The sequence below is a fragment of the Phaseolus vulgaris genome, chromosome 6 (assembly GCF_000499845.2).
Source record: "Phaseolus vulgaris cultivar G19833 chromosome 6, P. vulgaris v2.0, whole genome shotgun sequence".
Classification (NCBI taxonomy): Eukaryota; Viridiplantae; Streptophyta; class Magnoliopsida; order Fabales; family Fabaceae; genus Phaseolus; species Phaseolus vulgaris.
Window position 1 is genome coordinate 13654166 of NC_023754.2, and position 15738 is coordinate 13669903.

At 32.7% G+C, this 15738-nt stretch overlaps 3 protein-coding genes across 3 annotated transcripts; 1 reads left to right on the forward strand and 2 right to left on the reverse strand.

The window, feature by feature from the left end:
- Positions 1-1158: 1158 nt before the first annotated feature.
- Positions 1159-2487, forward strand: LOC137831173 (fatty acid desaturase 4, chloroplastic-like). The gene has a single exon (XM_068638746.1). The coding sequence runs from the start codon at positions 1409-1411 to the stop codon at positions 2339-2341; it is 933 nt and encodes a 310-aa protein (XP_068494847.1). The 5' UTR covers positions 1159-1408; the 3' UTR covers positions 2342-2487.
- A 646-nt stretch (positions 2488-3133) lies between these two features.
- LOC137831174 (vacuolar protein sorting-associated protein 22 homolog 1) lies at positions 3134-8886 on the reverse strand. The gene is made up of 6 exons (XM_068638747.1): positions 8592-8886; positions 7744-7879; positions 5533-5687; positions 4334-4441; positions 3582-3671; positions 3134-3472 (listed from the first exon to the last, which is right to left on the reverse strand). The coding sequence occupies exons 1-6, from the start codon at positions 8751-8753 to the stop codon at positions 3371-3373; spliced, it is 753 nt and encodes a 250-aa protein (XP_068494848.1). The 5' UTR covers positions 8754-8886; the 3' UTR covers positions 3134-3370.
- Positions 8887-10450: 1564 nt separating this feature from the next.
- On the reverse strand, positions 10451-14920 carry LOC137831175 (probable folate-biopterin transporter 4). The gene is made up of 7 exons (XM_068638748.1): positions 14679-14920; positions 14204-14331; positions 13540-13761; positions 12309-12746; positions 11298-11495; positions 11075-11212; positions 10451-10931 (listed from the first exon to the last, which is right to left on the reverse strand). The coding sequence occupies exons 1-7, from the start codon at positions 14757-14759 to the stop codon at positions 10670-10672; spliced, it is 1467 nt and encodes a 488-aa protein (XP_068494849.1). The 5' UTR covers positions 14760-14920; the 3' UTR covers positions 10451-10669.
- Between the last annotated feature and the right edge of the window lie 818 nt (positions 14921-15738).

The window sequence follows — 15738 nt, forward strand, 5'->3', positions numbered from 1 at the left end:
AAATATCTTCATGCTCCCAAAAGAATCTCAAACATACTTTTGCACATAAATATTTATTTTCAATTTATATAATTCAAAATTATATAATATATAGATTCGTGTCCCTGTGTCCTACATTTTAGAGATTATACGTATCTTCGTGTCTGTATCCGTATCAATGCTACATGGGTAGAAACAAGCTTATGATGTAATACACATATACCATAGCTTAGACCATATAAGAATTAGTTGATCATACTTAGAAACTTTACATTCTATCTATGTACCTTTGTCTATAAAAATGATTTTAATACAAAATTATACTTGCTTGCCAAAAAAAAAAATTATTAGTTTTGATCCTCACAATAAATTTTAAAAATTTATACATAACTAAAACTGTATTCTTTTTATCTATATATATATATATATATATGGAACTTAAATTGTATGATAAATAAAAATATATGTTTGGAAGAAAATGTTAAGAATGAAATCACATATTTAACAAGAAAAAAAAAATCATGTTTACTTATTTATGATTGAAAGTCATTTTTAACAATTTTATGAATATAGAATCATTTTTTTTTATTTGAATCCTAAACAATCAAAATTGAGCGAGAATAAATCGACAAAAAATTATATTAATCATACAAAGATTGTAAATTCTAGCAAATATTATAATATTGAATTCTATAAACGAACAAACTTTTCATTTGTGTGTAAGTTGAACCTAAAGCATATGTTATATAAAATAAATAAATAAAAATGTTGTAATGTATGGATTAGACTTAGATTTATTTAGATAACTTCTCTCTATAAGTTTTTTTTTAAAGATGAATTTTTTTTTAGGAGAATTTCTACGCGTTCATTAAAACTTAAGTTAATTTTTTTTCTTTTATTTTATTATAAAAATAATTATGTAAAATGTCATTGAAACATCTTTATCTGTAAGAAGATGCTTCTACAAGTTTTTATTTGTAGAAGAAACCCATCCTCACGTCTATCTTTATCTCTACGTTAGCCTCCAAAAAAAGGTTTTTAAGTGGACAAAAAGGTGTACAAGTAGATTTTCCACACACTTAAAATTTCCACTTGTGTGCTAGCCACAGCATCTACTCAAATAAGGGGCCACCAAAAAAAATAACAATTATTTTAGTCAAAGTATTCGAAATTGCTCCACCAAGCTTTTTGGCTCACAAGAAACGTAGAGGGAAATCCATGGTCAAATATGTGACACAAATTTAATGTTTTCCTTGAGAATTCAATGGCACCACGCTTCCTTCTTTCCCACCACATTATTTAGCCTTCTCCTACTTCCACAAAATCACCATTTCTTCCCACAACCTCTCTGTTCAGTAACTCCAAATTTTGTATATCTTGCTCTTTCTCACTTAACAATTTGATTCTTCTTCATTTCTCAGCACTTCCAATGTATTCCTTACCCCAACACAAGTATACACCAAACTTGCACCATAAAGTTTGCAAGAATAGCTCACCCTTTCACCCATTTCGTGTGTATTGTTCAACCACCACTAACACCACTTCTACACCCAAATCCAATGTTAAGCCATTGGTCATTGAGCCTGGACTCGTGCCGGTAGTACCAAGGGTCATTACCACCATTGACAACCATCGTCCAATGAACAATGACACTAGTTTGCAATCAACATGGTCTCATAGAGCATGGGTGACATTTGGGTGTACAACTTTGCTCGTTTCCTTGGGAGAGTCTATAAAGGGTGCAATGGATTTGAACATGTGGGTTGAACCCATTATAGCAAGTTGGGTTGGTTACATTTTAGCTGATCTAGGATCTGGGGTTTACCATTGGGCTATTGACAATTATGGTGATGGCTCAACTCCGATTGTTGGAGCTCAAATTGAAGCTTTCCAAGGTCATCACAAATGGCCTTGGACTATTACCAGACGTGAATTTGCTAACAATTTGCATGCATTGGCACGAGCAGTGACCTTCATTGTGCTTCCTGTAGTCCTAGTTTGTCATGACCCAGTTGTTCAGGGATTTGTTGGAGTGTGTTCAGGTTGCATCATGTTTAGCCAACAGTTTCATGCATGGGCACATGGCACAAAGAGCCGGCTTCCGCCACTCGTGGTGGCGTTGCAAGAGGCCGGTGTGCTCGTGTCACGGTCACAGCATGCTGCACACCACCGGCCACCCTATAACAACAACTACTGTATAGTGAGTGGAGTATGGAATGAGTTTTTGGACAAACACAAGGTGTTTGAAGTCATGGAAATGGTATTGTATTTTAAAACTGGGGTTAGGCCTAGGTCATGGACTGAACCTGCCCCTGAGTGGATTGAGGAGATTGAGATTTCTTCTCAAATCCAAGCCCAATGATGTTTATTCTCTTTCCCATTAATTTTTAAATCATTTATTGCACATATGTGTGAATGTGTAGCTTTTGGCTCATGTAATTTACTCTGTATTCAAATTATAGTGTTTGAAAGGTTATATATATGAAACAATGGGATGTTTATGCTGTTTCTTTATGTCAGTTTATATTAACATCTGCTCTCTGGTTGCAAGTCGAACCAATGTTGTTAAGTATACATTTGCATAGTTATTGAGAATGTTTTAATGTTTCTTAGTGTCTTAATTATAAAAGTAATCTGTTTCACTTTGTTTTATTTTCAAAAACTTGTATTAAAAGTACAAATTGATGACAATACATGTGTTTCCAATAATTTGTTTCACTCTGTATTTTATGATAAGTCTAGTAAAACTACTTTGAATTGAGGTTAGTAAAATTAAATGATATCAATTTACTATCGCAATTGATGTGAAATTATTTATTATTTATATTTAACTTAAGAGAAAGAAAAAAAAAACTCAATCGATTCTATTATATCATTTACATCCTGGAATGAAATATTAACTGGGAACCTATTATGTATTATGAAACATGTGCAAAACATTAGCTTCAATTTGCAATGGTTTACAACATCATGAAGCTATTTGTCATGGAATAAACGAAAAGTATATTCAACAAAACTAATCATCATACTGGTTTGCAAACCAGACATTCTATGCATAAGTGGGTCACAAATCCTTGTGACGGAACTGGATACAGGTATGCACATGATCAATGCTTCCATGATTTTGGTAAGTGGAAAAAATGGGGAAAGAAACTGAACAAAGTCCAAATAATTGTACTGCTTTATGCAAGCACCATTACAGAAAATGAAGTATATATTTCCAGTTCCCGATCACCATACATACATGTGTACACTAGATGAAAATACAATTAATCACATTTTAGGACAGAATTCAAGAAAGCAAAAGCAATTATAAATACCAATTTTGAAACAATCTAAACATACATGGGCCTTTAAAATTCAGACCAAAGTTTCCTTTCCACTAAATTTATTACGAATCAACTGCTATTGAAGATGAGATGGGAGACACACAAGGAAACCAGTACCTCCGTCTACCATCTCTATGTCCATCATCAATCATTGCAAGTCCTTCCTGCATCAGCCAACAGAGTTTCATTATTGCATATGATTTGAAATTGGAGTGTTTCAATCAATTAAGAGAAAGGAAAAGAGTTTTCTTGTAAAACTTTTGGTTATCTTACATCAAGTAATGTATCAAGGGCATCGATGGCTCGGCCAGAACTCCAAGATAATCGTCTTTCTACTTCAACGACTGTCACAAATCCTTGAGCCTGCAGTAAAGAAAATGTTATGTTCAAATAGCAAAATGATGCATGGTTACTTTTGCTAAATTAGATAAGTGAACAGAGGAAGTCTTTTCTTCACAAACTAGGAATCTAAGTTCTAACTAATGTCTATCAAATTAAAACACACCATGCGTCAAGTTTCTTGATTATATGATGAATTGTGCTGGGGTAACAAATTTAAAATTAAATCATAGTACCCCTCACCATTAAAAGCATAGATTGAAAGCTTAAATAAAGGATCATATATATATTGTTAGGGACTAAACCTACATTTGCTCAGTGACAACTTCTTTTTCTATTAATAATAAACCACAGATAATTACATGTTACCAGACAGACTAAAGCTGAAAGCGGTAAGCAACCTGCTTTTTTGTAAGCCAAAAAGAGAACATCAACCAACTAGATTGGTATCTTCCTATTTGATCTATCACTCTAAGCCACTGAAAATATTCAGTCTTATCCTCAACAAGCAATTAAAACGCAAGATCAAGTAAGTTCACAGGCTCACAGCTCTTAGAAAACATGAAAGGGACAAGTAACATTAGTGACTGATGATGACACCTTGAAAGTTAAACAAAGGTCATAGACGTGAGGATCCAATGAAAAAAAATACATACATAATCCAAAAAGGAAGAAATAGTTGTTACCTGGGCAAGTTCTAGAATTTCGTTGTGGTCTTTGTTCAACTCAGTTGGAACTGAACGAACAAGTTTTCTCTTTCCAACAGAAATAACTTCAAAACCACTACCCAGCACCTGAATTTTTTATTACACATCAGAATGAAAAACCGTGGGCTACACAAGGACACGTGTAATAAATCTCTCAACAAGTGGTGTATCAAAGATATTCCAAAAAAAATTATAAAGAAGGAAAATATACACAGCTCAAACACACATTCACTCCACAATCCAAATGTTCTTACAACATATACATGCAAGTTAGGTTCACTATATGTAATTTAGTTAGTCCAACTATAAGAATAGTCGACATCTTTTACTGAAAAAGACACAATAAAGATAAAAAGCGTTTAATTATAACACTGGCGTCTTTAGATAAGCACTGTGATCCATTACTGGATAGTCAGTAAATAATAGTGTGGCTACACAGATGCTAAGATCCTGTCAATATAGTTTTTTTTTTTCAAAAATTATTTATTATTTATGAAGGACTTCAAAACATAAAGATCAATAAACAATAGTTGTTTTATCTTCTGTTTACAATCATAGATTTAAGGAAGAGTTTTGTCTTAAACTTTTCCCTAGTTTACTCTCAGAAAACTGAAGGTCATTCTTACAACTTAGGGCCATAATTCCAAGCAAGTCCAAAATTGTCAAAAGAAGAGGACTCCTCCCACAAGCAACCCTTTCACATCCCAAAATCCCAGTTTCCCTATTTAACCAAATATTATAACGTTTCTTATGCTTTTCTGATACATCTGTTTGACCATTACCATTGGTGATTTCAGCTCATACCATCATCGAGTTTAAGTCTTGGGGAGAATCAAAACTCTTGTCCCAACTCCCAAATCTTGTAAGGTGTACAACAGTTAAAAGAAATCAAGAATTCAATGTAATGGGATTGTGAAGAATGAGATATTGCTGCTCAGTTATGGTCATTCCATAGCAGAACTAATTAATGGGAAAGAGTTGAAGGCATGCTGTAAAATTAGTAGCACGTTTACATTGAAAAATGCACTGATGTGCAAACATATGGGATAACAGAAACCTTAAGCACATTGATTTCAGATTGTCTTTGACATTTATTTAAGATTTCCTGAGTGAAGCATACATTATCTACATCAAACTCATGAAAAGTGATAGTCATAAGCTAGTTTATGGGCAACCACCTTCAGCTTACTAATAGCACGCAGGCAATCATCCTCTGAAACAACTCCACGGTCATTTTTTCGTCTCTGGCGAAGAAGATGGCAGAGTTCCTGCAGGTTGATAAGTCCTCCATTGTGGGCTCTAGTAGCCAAGCAAATATCCACTATTTGAACTCCTGTCTAGTCAAGTAGCTTGTCTTAGCATACATGCTGAGCAAATAGTAAAATCAAGCAGGTTGGATTTAATTAAAAATATAAATCAGTAACGATATATAAAATTAAAAAGATAAAGACTTCAACAATCATAAATTTGTAACATGGTGAATTAAAATGTGCTGTGAATAAAACCATAAGTTAACCAAGGTTATCAGACTCGAGAGTCTACACAAACTCATGGGAAGTTTGTAAACTCGACTTGTAGAATTGTAAGAGTCTATTTCATATGGAAATTCAACAAAAAGAAAACAATAATGAGAATGTAACAGCATTGACATCAGTAGAATTTGAACCACTTCCAGACATCTTAAAACTTGCATTTGAACATAACCAAGGGATGAAACAAAAGAAAGCAATGAAGCCAAATCGAAATAGACCCAAAATGAAAATGAAGCCACACCCCCAAATAGAAATAAAACCCCAAATAAAAATAAAAACCCAAACAGAAATAAATCCCCTAATTAAATTAAGTCACAAAACACCACACCCCAAATTCAAAACCCTACGCAAAAACAGAAGCAGAACTGAAGGAGTAGGAGTTGACAAGATGCGATGGCGAGGCAAGGCTAGGCAACAACGAGACGGCATGAGGCAAGACGTCATGATGGCACTACGATAACAAAATGTGAGGCGAAAACACCACCCAAGGCAAGAATGGCGACAGCAGAACATGACAACAAGCCAAGGTGAAAGGGGAGGAGAGCATGGTGATGACAACGATGAACACAAAACACAAAACAGTTCCAAGTATGAAACATGAAACCTAAATCGTGACACTAAACAAAACAACCTATGTGTGGGTCATTTTGGGATTTTCTTCCACACCCATTCACTCGATTTTTGACACACGAGTTTGTACCGAATTCACCGAGTTCATCCAAGTCTGGCCTGAGTTTGCTCAAAAACGAGTTACACACGAGTTCACTTGTGACCCGCCGAAACCCAAAACCCTAAACCTGTCACTAGACTCATAAACTCATAAGGGTTTATTGGTTAGCCCTAGAGTTTCATAACCATGAGTGTAACCACCATGTTCATAAGGAGCATCTTAGAGGATAAAATCCATAGAATACCAAGCTTTGACAGTCATAGATTTAATTAACAATAAAATGTCCGATTAGTTATCGAGTTTTCCAGGCATGCATTTCTTCATAATATTAAGATTACTTCTGCAAACCACAGCTGTTCTACTAGCATTTCTTGAGATAAACTCTATCTTAAAACCAATTGGCATTAGATGAATTTACCCAACGTATATATAAACCGCACCCCTAGTAATTGAGGATGGTAATGTAGCACTTTCCAACACCCCCTCTGTAGATGCCTGACAGACCCAGCACTATGCACCAAAAACTATAAAAACAATGGAGATCCCCTCCAAAAATGGGAAACAACATAAATGTGATTTAGGCTCTGATAATCCGTTAGTTTCCATTACATTATGCATCTCCTTGTCCCATGACAACCGAACAAAAAACTAAATGAGAACTGCCACCCCATATGTGTGTGATATTGATGATAACTGACCAGCTAAGGATGCCAAACAAACTAAATATCAAAACATTGTTAAGGCTGAAAATCAGGTATTGTCAGCAGACATAAAGGGACATATGCTAAATATAATTCAGATCAATCAAGGTATCGTATTCATGTGCAGTGCTAAGTATGATATGTATGCCTATATCAGATGCTAGTTTTGAAATTTGTTAAAATCTTTCTATTGCTAAGTCTTCTTCCCTAAAAGTGAACTTGGTAAATAGGATGACAAATTCTATTATCCTTCCTCCCAGAATTTTAAGTGTTATTCTTATTTACTGGAATAAAATCTCCAATACTAAATTCAGGCATTCCTATCTGAATAGTTCAGACAATACAAACACTAGCATTGCTGCTCTTATCCTTTATTTTTTTTCTCGGATATTATATGTTAATTATCACAATGGAATATGAATAATTGTACATAAAAGTTCCATGCATGCATATCAAACTTATTTGAAACAAGGATATATCACTAACCCAGTTCATAATAGAAGTCACCAATTCCTAACAGCTCTGCCCAGAAACCCTTGTTTGAGGCCAAGGGATCTACTCCAACTTTGGCACACATCTCATGAAACTGTGATCTGAATGCAGGGTTCTTGCGTATGTCATTCTGAACAAATAAAATCAACCATTAGAATCATTTAATTTAATCTCATTGCAAAATAAGTGATAATTCTTCATAAGGCCAACACTAGAAACCATGAACAATGTGTATTGGTACTCATTAGGTAACCACAACCCAAAAGTTTCAAGGCTAACAAATTAGTGAAGCACGCCCTTTAAAAGAACTCCAGCGACAGCTAAGTCAGCAATCAGCAAGCAACATAGCTAAAATATTTCAAATTCATCCTATTCCTATGTCCCCTTCTAGAGGATGCGTTGTGAGCATTTCCCAACTTTTATTAACGACCCTTAACAAAACTTAATGCATTTTACAAAACGAATTCAAAGTATTGTTGGTCCTATTAAAGATCAACATAGATTACTGTAATCCTAATTGAAGAACAAGTTTTGTCCTTCATTAAGTACCTAAAAACATCAAAAGCAACTCCTTTTCCACTTAAACCATCCAGCTCCAACAACCCAAATGAGTTTTCCCAACACCCCATCATAAAAAACGGCGCTGTAGAATGAAACAATCTGACACACAATCTACGAAGAACTCGATGATAAATAAGACAAATCATACAAACTATATCAACTATATCGAGACAAAAATGAAAACTAAGCATCATGTGCAGCATAAAAAACCAACTCATCTTAGCACCACAAGATGGCTTTCACTGTCCACAACAAAAACCAAGAGGGTAAAAAAAGAGGACCTTGTGTTTGCGAGCGAAATCTTCGAGCTGAGAGCGAAAGGTGGCAAGCTGCTCCTTCATCAAATCCGTTCTGATCTTTGCGACATTTTCACCCAGCAAACGAAATTGATCCCTCGCAGCAGCATGCGTCTGCAACCCTCCAATTCCAGGCCTTCTTCTCATCTCCCTTTATCTTTCGCCGAATCGTGGTTCCAATTTTATGGCTTCTCACAAATTGGGTTTTCTGGGTACTGATTTCTTCGATCAAATTTAGAAGGAAGTGACGAATCTACTAAGATCATCAAAGGAATCAAAATAACAATTAAACATGTTTTTATTTCTTTATATTAAAATAAAGGTGAGTTTTGATTTTTATTTTTAAAAAAATCTTTAATTTTTTATCCCGGTAAAATTTGAAGTAATTAGTTTTGATTTTTGTAAACTATATTATTTTTTATTTTTTATTTTATCTTTCATTTTTTAAAATTTTAAAATTAGTGATTGTAAGTCCTATGATTCATTTTAAGATATGAAAATATAATATATAATTTACATGTTTTAAAAGTGTCAGATATTTATATTATATCACATTAATAATCAACATTACTAAAATTATAACTTGATTTATCATTCAATCTATATATAATTAACAAGTATTAGATAATGTGATAGATAAAGGTAATAACTTTTTTGTTTTAGAACAATTAGTAACAAAGAAAAATATTATATGAGAACTAAAATTAAAATATTTTTATTTTATAAAAGTTAAAAACATATTTAAGCTTTAAAATAATTATCTTTAGAACAAAATTCAAAATTATATAAATTAATTTAGACGAAATGAACCATAATGAAATTAATCCCTAAATATGAATGGTGTTTTTTTTAGTTTAACTTCTGTATGTATAAAAAAGTTATTACGCTAATTATATACAAATATATTTAATTATGCATTTTAAAATATTTAATTATATATATACATTAGTAAATTAGAAAACTAGTCCTTGACCCCTACTAAATGAATACCCTGTTTAATAGATATTGTAATTTGCATGAATATTCTAAGAATTAATTAAAATAATTCATTATGTTGACAAAAAATAATGTGTTGACTATTAACATTCATTTATCTAATAAAATAATATATTATTTTGCAATATGCTCTTTAATATTTACATCTAAAGTCATTTCTAATTAGTTATTATCTCATTATTTGATCTATAAATTAAGAAACAAATATTTATTTTGAAATTTAAATTTTAGAAATAAATATTTGATTTAAAAATTTATATATATATATATATATATAAATTAAAAATGTAGAAATAAAACTGTTATAAGAGAATATTGTAAAAATATGTAAAACTTAAACTCAATACTCTTATTTGACTTCAACACTGACCATTTTTATTTTTGAATTATATTTACTATTTCAGATTTTTAAATCTAGAATAAGGGTAATTTTGGAAATTTAAAAAAATAATAGGATGCAGGATGGAACTGATATGGTGCAGGAAAAAATTGCCTGATATAAAAAGGTTTGATTTTTCTGATTTTTTAAACTTTTTATCTGTTTAACCTATTTCACACAACAGTACCTACATATTGTAGTGTTGAATTGCAATTATATATTATATTCGTCGTTTGTGTTAAACTTTATGGAAGCAGTCAAGAAAATTTGGAATGACAATTCGTATTTGTATATATTTTAAGGACAAAATTATATTTTTTAAATTCTAAAGGTGAGTTTTGAGACTTTAACAAAAATGAATAGTATGTTTCAGCAAAATGCATTCAGATGAAAAGCATTTTGACAATTGATTATTAGCCAAAAGCAAACTCATGATTCATCTACAAGCTTTCATATAAAATAACAAGTATGAGTATCAACCAACCACCTTTCCAATTTTTCATGTAAAATGGACTTGCTGACCAAAATTGCAGTACCATAGTATATACAAAATCACTATGATCCAAGTTTGTATAAACCAGATTAATATGTTACCCTCATTTCTTCTGCAACTTTCCCGTTTACATGTGTAAACTATCAACTATGGTAGTCCTAGAATATCTAATGAAGTTAAGCCAATGGTCATAATCTATGTTGATGAACCAGTAGCTTCCTTTGGTATCAGAAAAAGAAAAGCAACTGGGATGAAATTGCACAAGGCATGAACTATGATGCCCAAGAGAAGATTGTCAAATGATCCTGAATCAATGTTCAACACAGAAGCCAAACCAGCACCCACAAAAGACCCCACTGTGGTTCCAAAGTTGTTTATTGACATGAAAAGGGCAAATAAAGTCCCTTCAATTCCTGGGGGACATAGTTGTCCAGATAAGATCAGGAAAGGCATAAACCTGCAGTTATTTTTTTCCAGAAAAAAATTATGGTTAGGAATTGAAACTAAGTGTGTAACTCAAAAAATGGATCAAATCATTGTGATTCCAGCAGGAAAAACATTTACATCTTTAACTAAATAAAAAGAGAAGCAATAACTAACTTGAATTGATTGATTCCATCAGCAAGAGCTGAGCCGAAAAGCACCATAATCTTGTCTGAGATACCAAAGGCAATATTTTTCCTAGAAACTACCACAATTTGCAGAAGATTCAAGAAGGCCAACCCAATATGGGCACACCTGTTATGAGGATGAAACCATATCAGTATATTAAATATTCAAAAAATAGCCATCCACCAAAGAAAAATAATCCTTAGTTTCTTACATGAGGATTTTCCGTAGGGTCATATACTTCAGGTGACGATTATAAATGAAGGTTCCCAGCATAAGTCCCAACCAACCAACAACCCGTGCAGTCCCAAGGAAAGATGGTTCTAACTTTAAAACCTCGGTTTCATAGTAGAAGATGACAGTTGAAAGATTCGGAATGGTAATGTGAGCAAGGAAAAACCAAGACATAGGCCTGTCCTCACCAACATACAACAAAGATTATTAGTAACCAATGACCATGTTATAGCATATGCATGAAATGAATTAGCTTCACTCTGTAAGGCCTTACACACAAACACGCATATAGAGGAGTATAAAAATGAAGATCATAAATATCTCACATGTTTTTATTAGTTTTCTGTTTAATTATTAGTTGGTATAGAAAAAAAATTCAGGTTACCATGTGCAGATTGCTTGGTTCATTAAATATTGTAGAGTTATTAGGTTCTCTGTTTCATAGATTCTTTACCATTCATTTCTGTATATAGTCCAGGGTACCTTATATTAGAGATTTAGGATAAAAGTTATATCAAATATTCAGTTTTTTCACCAAATCATTCAGCCAAACTAATATATTCGCAGTTCTGAACCATTGCAGATAAGGATTTGATGGTAACATCTCTTTGTTTGTAGTGTCAATGGAAAAAGTGTGCTAGAGAATATGTTTCTAGTACTCCTCTTTGAAACATTTAAAGGTTTTCATGTGAAGAAAGATAGAGATAATCATGTCAATAGGCTGCAGTTTACATTAGTAACCTTCCGTGTCTATGTAGTTAGATGTTTGCAGGAACTAGGATGAACATGTTTAATAGGCAAAGTACCATCTTTAAGAAGAGGTAAGAGGATGCAGGATGCAGGATGCAGGTTTACTCGAACTATACAGATAAATAAAACACTCAAAGAGAATATGTGACTTCAATAAGGAATCATTCATAATCTTATAAGTATGCTATCAGAATTGAAAATATTCACACCAGACAAAAACTTTAAATATTACATTAGTTACCTCCAAATCATTGGCTGTCTAAATGCACGACACAAATCATAAATAGCTTCTTTCAAAGAATGGAACCACTTTAATGCCAGGGGGTCTTCTTTGTTCAAAGTCTTTGATTTGCTGCTATTTACTGATCTTCCTTTTGCATTCTTTTTGCCCTTCTTTCTTCTTCTTGTGCTGCTATGGGACTTTTTGGTTAAAGGACTACCTTCATCCAGAGTACTACCATTCATATGTGAATCTTCTAGTGAAACTTTGCTATTTACTGAGTTCTCCTCCACAAAACAGCATGATAATAACTGTATGCATGGTAGTACACAAAATAGAAGAAAAATAGCATCTATCCGTAAATTGGATAATGCATATCCTCCTAACAAACTCCCACATATTCCTCCCAAAGCCATAGAAGACCAAGATATTGACTGGAGATCTCCTGCAAAGGAGGCCCTGACCCACAAAGCATGCACTTAATCAGAGTGTAAGAAAAGCATTCAGAGATATTACATGAACAAATATCATACTCCAGAGAGTCAAACCCAAGGTTAGACACCAATACAAAATATAGAATATCCACCATTAAGGTTCAGAAAAGGGAATCCCTCCAGGTCAAACCTTATCTATGGGTCTGATAACTGAACTATGTCTAAGTTAAAGGTTATGAACAAACGTTACAAAATTAACTCTGTCTTGGAAACAGCCTTCATTAATCCATTATATTGAAAGATTACAAATTTGTATGTTCACAGAAAGAACAAAATATATATAATTCAGTTTTAGTGAGAAGGGTGACATGCTAGTATCAAATCAATATAAAAATTTCTTGCAAAAGAGCAAAAAATATTTCACAATGTCTTGTAAATTGAACAGGGTAGCAAACAATAAGAGAGGTATACAAAAAAAATATGAAAAGCAAACACTCATTCCCTGTTGCTTTTCAAAATTTCATTGCTTTTAAGTGATTAAGAATCAACTCGCACACCATTGACATTAACATGTTCACCATTGGTCATACAGTATTTGATTTTATCCTACATCCTTGTTCTGAAGATTGAAAAAATTGCAAATAGGCTACAAATTTTGAACTACAATTCCAATGTTCTGTGCATCTTTTTGTTTCTGCATTTTGTTAATTTGTTGTCCCATATTTTTGAATTACCAATACCTCTATAAGTAGGAACTCTATTCAATATGAAGTTTGTCAGCAGAAAATGAGAATCGGGAACCTGTGATACAAACATACCGGTCAAATCTTACTGCCTCAGCTATCATTGCATCAACAACAACATCCGCCATGGCTGAGCCCAAGTTTTGTGCAGTCAACAATACCATCAGGTGCCACGTTGAATCCCTCAAGGTTGAATTTAAGCCTAAAATCAACCATGGCACTAGGGAAAGCACAGTGGCAATCACTAAGTAGGGACTCCGTTTTCTTCCTTTAATTGGAATGCAATCAGAAATTATTCTGTGTGTATCAGTAGCCAAATCAGATTGCAAGGAGATAGTGTAAAATTGATTCACTAAACAAACAGTTAAAGATATACAAAGGCTAATGTAGATTGGAGAGTCAACACAGTTCTGTAGATTGGAGAGTCACGTAAAAACAATAGTAAAATTTCTGATGAAGGTACTTTTCATGCTGAATTAAAAGGTTACTTATTTATCCAGAGTTTAGGATCTTGCATTCTTGTGCATTGCGTCACTTTTTTCCAATTTAATGTGTATATCTGTCTTTTTGAATACCTGGAGTTCTTGTTTTAATGAAATGAAAAATAAATTACAAAATCCACATTAAGATTAGAATATATTAGTTTTGTAGTTACTACTTTCTATGCATGCACAAATCTCCCTGTGTGTTAGGTGTTTCTACGTGTGAATAATCAATTTAAAAAAACAATGATCCATACCCATATAATGGTTTAATGCTCCATGGAAAAAATGCTACTGAAAACACAAATTGGGAGGCTGAAGGTGACAACTTTAGATTATCTTTAAGCTGGTAGGAAATCGCTGTCCATACAAAAGACCTAAAACCCTGCATTAATCAATTGAAAGGGTAAAACAAAAATGCAAGATAGTAATTACCCTTATATAATGTTATATCATCATGTCACTCCAGCAATCTAATATCAGCAGATAAAGTTATAAAATAACCATTTCTCAGAAAACGTACAAAAAAAAACCCTGGTTCAGAGAAATTTTGTCAGCAGAAAAAGGACAAAACAAATTAATTGACCAATAATACCCATTTTAACAAAACCAAAAAGAGAGCATCAGAATTCAGATCTTAAAGAAAAGGGGGAAGGAAAATAAAACCACCGTCAAATCCAAAAAATATTCAAAATTTAAATGAAAAGCAGACAAAGGGTGAAGAATTGAGACCTGGGTGAAGTAAATCAAGCAAATCAGCCAAAGGAAGGCAGTCCCAAATGCAGCATTCAACTGCTTCGTCCATTGGATCATTGTCGACTCAAAACCTCACTCTTCTGAACCCTTTTGCGTGTGTTTTCTTGTCTATTCTCAGTTCTCACGACGAAGATGGTGCTGATTCATTCGAGTGTTGTGTTTCGGAGCAGGGACAAGAAAACATTTCCGTTTTCCCTCGCAACGGTTTCAACAGTGGTGGGAGTTATTATCTTTTGACAGTTTTATCCCTTTCTATTACGGTCTCGAAGTTGGCTGTAACAGGGTTATCTCCGTAATTTAGTTGTATGGCTGACACGTTCATGAAGCGAACCAGATTTTGCCACGTTTACAACAGGGACCCACTGGAAAATGACAGTGACAGTTTGACTATTTTTCTGAAAATGGCCTGGTCAACGTAATTGTATTGACTTTTGGTGGAAAATTATACTTCTCCCACTTTATCATACCTTTTTAATTATTCTTTATTTGTTTATTGAATATATTTTAGAGTTAAATATCTTTTTCTTTCTATACTTTTATATGAAATTATTTGTTTTTAGTTTAAGTTTTAAATTCTTCAAATATTTCTAATAAGAAAATTATTTAAATGAGTTTTTGTCAAAAAAATTTACATTTCAAATTAATTTTTATGAATTAGGATCTTAAAATATTTCCCACTTATAATATTATAATATAATTTATACTACAAATTCGTTTATTATATAAATAAAATTCCAAAAATATTTATTTTAATAATTTTTTTACTGCAAATATCAAAAAAATATAAAATTTAAATTATAAACAAAAATTAATTTCACACTATATAATACAAATATGAAAAATACATTTAACTTTAAATTTTATTGATTGTTTAGCAATAAACTCAATTTAAAAATAATTCCGCAAATAACATATGTAGTATCATCATTTACCACATTCATATCGAGTTCACAAAAATTGGATTCACAACGTAAAAATAGCATTATAGATGTTCAAAAACTAGAAAAAATTTAGTTAGAGAGGTAAATTCTTAATT